At 36.4% G+C, this 5,083-nt stretch overlaps 1 protein-coding gene across 1 annotated transcript in view; it reads right to left on the bottom strand.

The window, feature by feature from the left end:
• Nucleotides 1-5,083, bottom strand: part of Wdr64 (WD repeat domain 64) — a 159,439-nt gene that overhangs the window by 105,703 nt on the left and 48,653 nt on the right. The window contains exon 10 of the mRNA XM_012513720.2: nucleotides 617-756. Within this exon, the coding sequence (XP_012369174.1) occupies nucleotides 617-756 (140 nt within the window). The remainder of the gene's footprint in view (nucleotides 1-616; nucleotides 757-5,083) is intronic.

The following is a 5,083-nucleotide window of genomic DNA, read 5'->3' as shown; positions in this document are numbered from 1 at the left end:
TGGGAGGGGTGGGGCAGGTAGGGCGGAGTGGTGGGGGGCGGCCCGAGGGGGTGTGAGAGGGTCCGGCCCACGCTGCGCCTGGGCTGGGACTGGTCCCGCCGGCGCAGGGTAGCCTTTATTGAATTTTTAAAGCAATCACATTATTTGAAAATGTAGTAATTCAGTCTTCTCATTTCTATTTATAACTCATTTTCCTTGATGTATTACATTTGCCAGAACACTGAAAACACTATTTTATAACAACAGTGACAGAAGTTCTTGTTTTTCTCCATCTCTAATGATGTTGTTCTTATCTATGCTGAGAAGCCTCATGAGTTTCGCTCCTAAAGATAATATTGAATTTATGCCTGATATAGTTGTCCTTAAAATAACTTATATCCTTTCTAATAAGTTAGAATCAATAGAAACAAAGAACAAAAGCTCATCATGGTTTTCCCCACACCAACAATATTTTTCTTAGTGACTGACAGTTATTTCAGTGAAAATGTACACTTGATCTTAACCAAAAGGCCGAGAAGTGATTCAGTGAAAATTTAGATGAACCTCTAAATCTTCTAATAATTTGTTGTAGAAAAAAAAATGATTTCATTTTGGTTTTTGTTGTTGCCGTGGTTACCTTTGCAGAGGACAGGCTGATGACATGCTGGTCTTTTTCATTGGTCACGATTTCAGTGATGCTGAACATGTGTCCCACCAACTTCCCCACAGGCTTGGTGCTGATGTAGGGGTGCCACAGGCGGAGGACCTTATCTTCTCCTACAGAGGAGCACAGCCAAAGATTATACTCTCAATTGGCCAGGGTTCAACCACTTTTACTCCTATCCTTGTGCTTCTAAGCCAGAACCAGTTCCTTCTAGCCTGCCTTCCATTCACCTTGATAAGGGACTCACCTGGTTGGAGGCCTGCTGCTTCTTGTCCAGGTTGTTTTGTGATGATTGTGTTCGGCAACAAATGTGAATTCTCATAAATATTTTATGAGTACTGTTCTCGATTCAATACTACCCTACTCCTTCATGCATTAATGTATTATTTATACTTTATTTACTTCAAAAAGTATTTAAGGCAGCTGTTCTTTAGATTTTACATTCTTGAATTATGCAAACATTAAAATAATAAAAGAAATCAAGAGAATAAGAAAACTGCACAAAATTTCCATCCCTGGAACAAATCAACTTTTTATTTTTCCATTTTGTCTTCAAACACATTTCCATAAGTACATATAATTTATACATAATATTATAACACATATTTTTAAAGTATTAAAAATCACCATGTTACATGGTAAATTATTTAAACAGTATAGAAGGATACAATTTTTATTTAAAAAGTCTTTCTCCCATGATTCCTAGCTTCACTCTAGTTTGTATAGGAAACACTAACTTTTAAAATGTTACTTATATATATGTTTCAGCAGGTTTTCTTTTGTTTTTCAAAACATTTCTTGAGATGAAGGTGTCACTCTGTTTTCCTTGCTGGTCTTGAACTTTTGTACCCAAGCAAGCTTCCTGCCTCTGCCCCTCTGGGAGCTGGGACTGTAGGTGAGCAGCACATGCCCAGTACTTCTTATTTTCTGTTTGTGTTTATAGAAGGCCATGAGCTGATGCTTTCAAAATTATAATTTAGTCGTAATTTCAGCTTCCTTTTTAAAATGTATTTTTATTTTAAATTTATATATACTAATTGTACATATTTATGGGATATAATGTGTTATTTCAATAAATATATTGCAACACTTATGCAACATATCACATACATATATATGGTATTTTAATACAGATGTAATGATCAAGTCAGGCTAATGTGGTTTTACCATTTAGTTTTTTTTTTTGTTATTTGGTTTTTTTTTGTTTTTTTTTTTTGCAAATGTAATATATGCTGGTCTTGAATTTGCTATATCTTGCCTCAGCCTTCTGAGTACTTGGACTACAGCTCACACTGAGCTATACCTGCTAATTTTATCTTCTTCTGTGAACCACATGACCATCTCATTTGCCCAAGATTTGTCAGAATTCTAATGACATTAAAAATGAAAATTCAATCAGAATTCTATGATCATATGTGTATACACACATACATACCCTCACGCATGCATTCAGCTTTCTAATAGAGCTTTGCTAATTGCCCCCTCAATCCCATATCCTCTCTTTCTGGGTACATAGGTAGAATATTTGTTGCCCAGGATACCTTGCAATTAGATGTGGTAAAATTACTGACTTTTAAGCAATAAACTACAAGAATTTATTTCCGATTTCCCATGACTGAAAAGAAAAAGAAAAATGCATTGAGTCATTTACATTGTGAAGTTGGATATATCAGCCTGCATTATTTGAAGGAATCCATAGTTGTAAACTATTTACCTTTTTTTAAAAAAGTAATCTTGTCACATGGAGAGAAAACATTCTCTCAGGCTTTCACAGAGAGCACATTGGCCAAGCAATGGCCGTGATTCATCCACATGGCTGCACTGACAAAGGTTCTACAATCTGAGGTACAGGATCTCAGGATAAATCCTGAGGGGATTTCACTGACCTTCTCAGACCCAAAAGCTACAACTCTTGTTGCATAGGTCCTGCTTTACCTTGGTCTTAACCATCCAGCAGAAAAGTATAAAAACAAAATATAAGAAGTAAGCCATACTGTTATGTTGAGCTGTAGGGGACTCAGGTCAACAATTTCTGACATTGCCAGTCAAGCGGAAGACCCAATACTATTATGGGCTACTGGACTCTTTTAGAATATTTTGCTGAATTTACACACCTATAATATTCAAATAATGGAACTTAACAAAAAAAGGGTATACAGATGAATGTCCATTTTGTATCTGTGTATTCAAAATAGTTAGGATAGATATATAGTTACATTCTCTTGATGAATAGAGTGATTTGTTTTAATGGTGTTTGTAAATAGGATATTATGTCCACATCTTGTACAGCAGTTAACCATTAGGAAGAATGTATGCAATGTGTCAATTATTGAAACTGTCCTACCAATTTGATTTGAAACTATCTCATTGCTATTTGTTTATCAATAAAATTATGGAAAAAAATAGGATAGATATACAGCTACTTTCTCTTAATTCAATGAGAAGAAAGATTTGTACTAATAGTGTTTGGACAGGATATCACGTCTGCATTTTGTACTATGAATAACTACTACAAAGACAACAATATGCAATGTATTAATTGTTGAAACTGCCCTACTAACCTGTTTTGAAACTGTCTCATGCTACTTGTTTCTCAATAAAATTAATAAAAAAGAAAAAAGAAAATAATAATCTTAGGCCAGGGCCAGAGATGGCTCAGTAGAGTAAGCGCTTTCCTGGCAAGCGCAAGGGCCTGAGTTTAATCCCCCATTCCACCAAAAATGAATGAATAAATGAATGATTGAAAGAGAAAGAAAGAAAAAAAAAAGTAATCTTGGGCCAGCAAGATAGTTCAGTGGTCTAAAGTGCCTGCTTAGGCAAGTTTAGGCAGGCACAGGGGAGGGCAATTCAATCCCCTGTACCACATGCCCCGCCAGCCTTGCCCTCAGGGCAGGCTGAGCCGCCCCCCCATCTACACCATTTTTAATAGTGTATAAAATATAGAATATTTTAAAAATATTAGATTTTCTATTTCACAGCCCATTAAAAGTTATCCTGAAAGATGAGTCATAAACATATCAAATAATTTCAAGTGAGGAAACCCCAGAAATTATGGCGACTCAGGGTTGGCCAATTAGCTCAATGGACTAAAGTACATGCAAGCAGGTGCAGGGGCTGGGGTTCAAGCCCCAGGCCTGCCATGCCAGCCCTGCCTGTGGGGCGTGCTGAGACTGGGGGTGGCGGTGCGTGCCTGTAATCCTAGCTCTTGGGAGCTATAAACAGGTGGATTACTAAAGTTCAATTTAGTAGTGAGACCCTGAACACCCTGTAGACCCTTCCATAAAAAAGAAAGAAAGAAAGAAATTATGGCGACTCAAACTGATTAAAATAGGAACCAAGATATTTTCAAGACTATCGTAAACATGTAAATGAGATATTACTTAAATTTAAGACTTCATGCTAACCTATTAACAAGAACAAAATTTTCTTGAAAAATTACAATGCACTAATATTGTTAGATATTAACAATACAAATCAACTCTACGTATTGTCCTTGCCAAAGCCTACATGTCCAGAACACTAAAACGTATTCTTTGAGAGTTAATTCCAAGATTTCCTCTCCAGTGCCTTCCCTGACCACTGTTCCAGACCCAGATGTGTTCACCAGATGTTTTCATTAGGTTTCTTTTATAGTACAAATCCTATTCAATTACAGGTGTTCATATCTACATATTGTTTATCTAATGAGTTCTGTATTTCACATTTGTGGTGATGCTTGACAAATCAAGTCAATTACTAGAGCCACTCATGAAATACTAATACATATTTTGAGTAAGTCTGGCTTGCTTTGAAACTTGGCTCTATCACTACTAGCTCCATGACCTTGAACAGGTTGCTTCACCTTGCTTGGCTGAGCTGCATCACCTATATAGTGGAATAAGTGAACTTTTGCCATAGTTTAATTTTCAGAATAAATGGGATCACCCAGGTATAACTGAATAATCCCAAGACTATAAGCTGAACATTACTACTGTTAAAGTGCTACTACTACCATTATATTATTATTAATAGTATAATGATATTCTAAAGCCCCATATGCACACACACATACGTGCGTGCACGTGCACACACACACACACACACAGCATGCTTCCTGCTTCTGAGTGTTTATAGTCCAGTAATAGCAAAAAGACAAGCATCAAATATTACAGAAGGCAAATAAATATTCAAAGGTGTCAAATCTGAGGATGGGACTTCATAAGTAAAGTAGTTCATAAGTGGTTAATTCCCTTTTTCTTTGTTATTTTCCCTTTGATGTTTTTCCTTTTTACTAAGCAGGATTTAGATAAAGCCACTCATCATTTATAGGATTTTCTTTCTTTTAGCAAATGCTTATCTGAATTGGTGAGTCACTTGATCCAAGTACATCACTGCTGATGAAATGAGCCAGCTCAGTTCACAGGGGAGAGAGAGAAAGAGAGAGAGGGAGAGAGAGAGAGA

The sequence above is a fragment of the Octodon degus genome, unplaced genomic scaffold (genome assembly GCF_000260255.1).
Source record: "Octodon degus isolate 3935 unplaced genomic scaffold, OctDeg1.0 scaffold00017, whole genome shotgun sequence".
Lineage (NCBI taxonomy): Eukaryota > Metazoa > Chordata > Mammalia > Rodentia > Octodontidae > Octodon > Octodon degus.
This window is presented reverse-complemented; position numbering and strand designations above follow the sequence as displayed.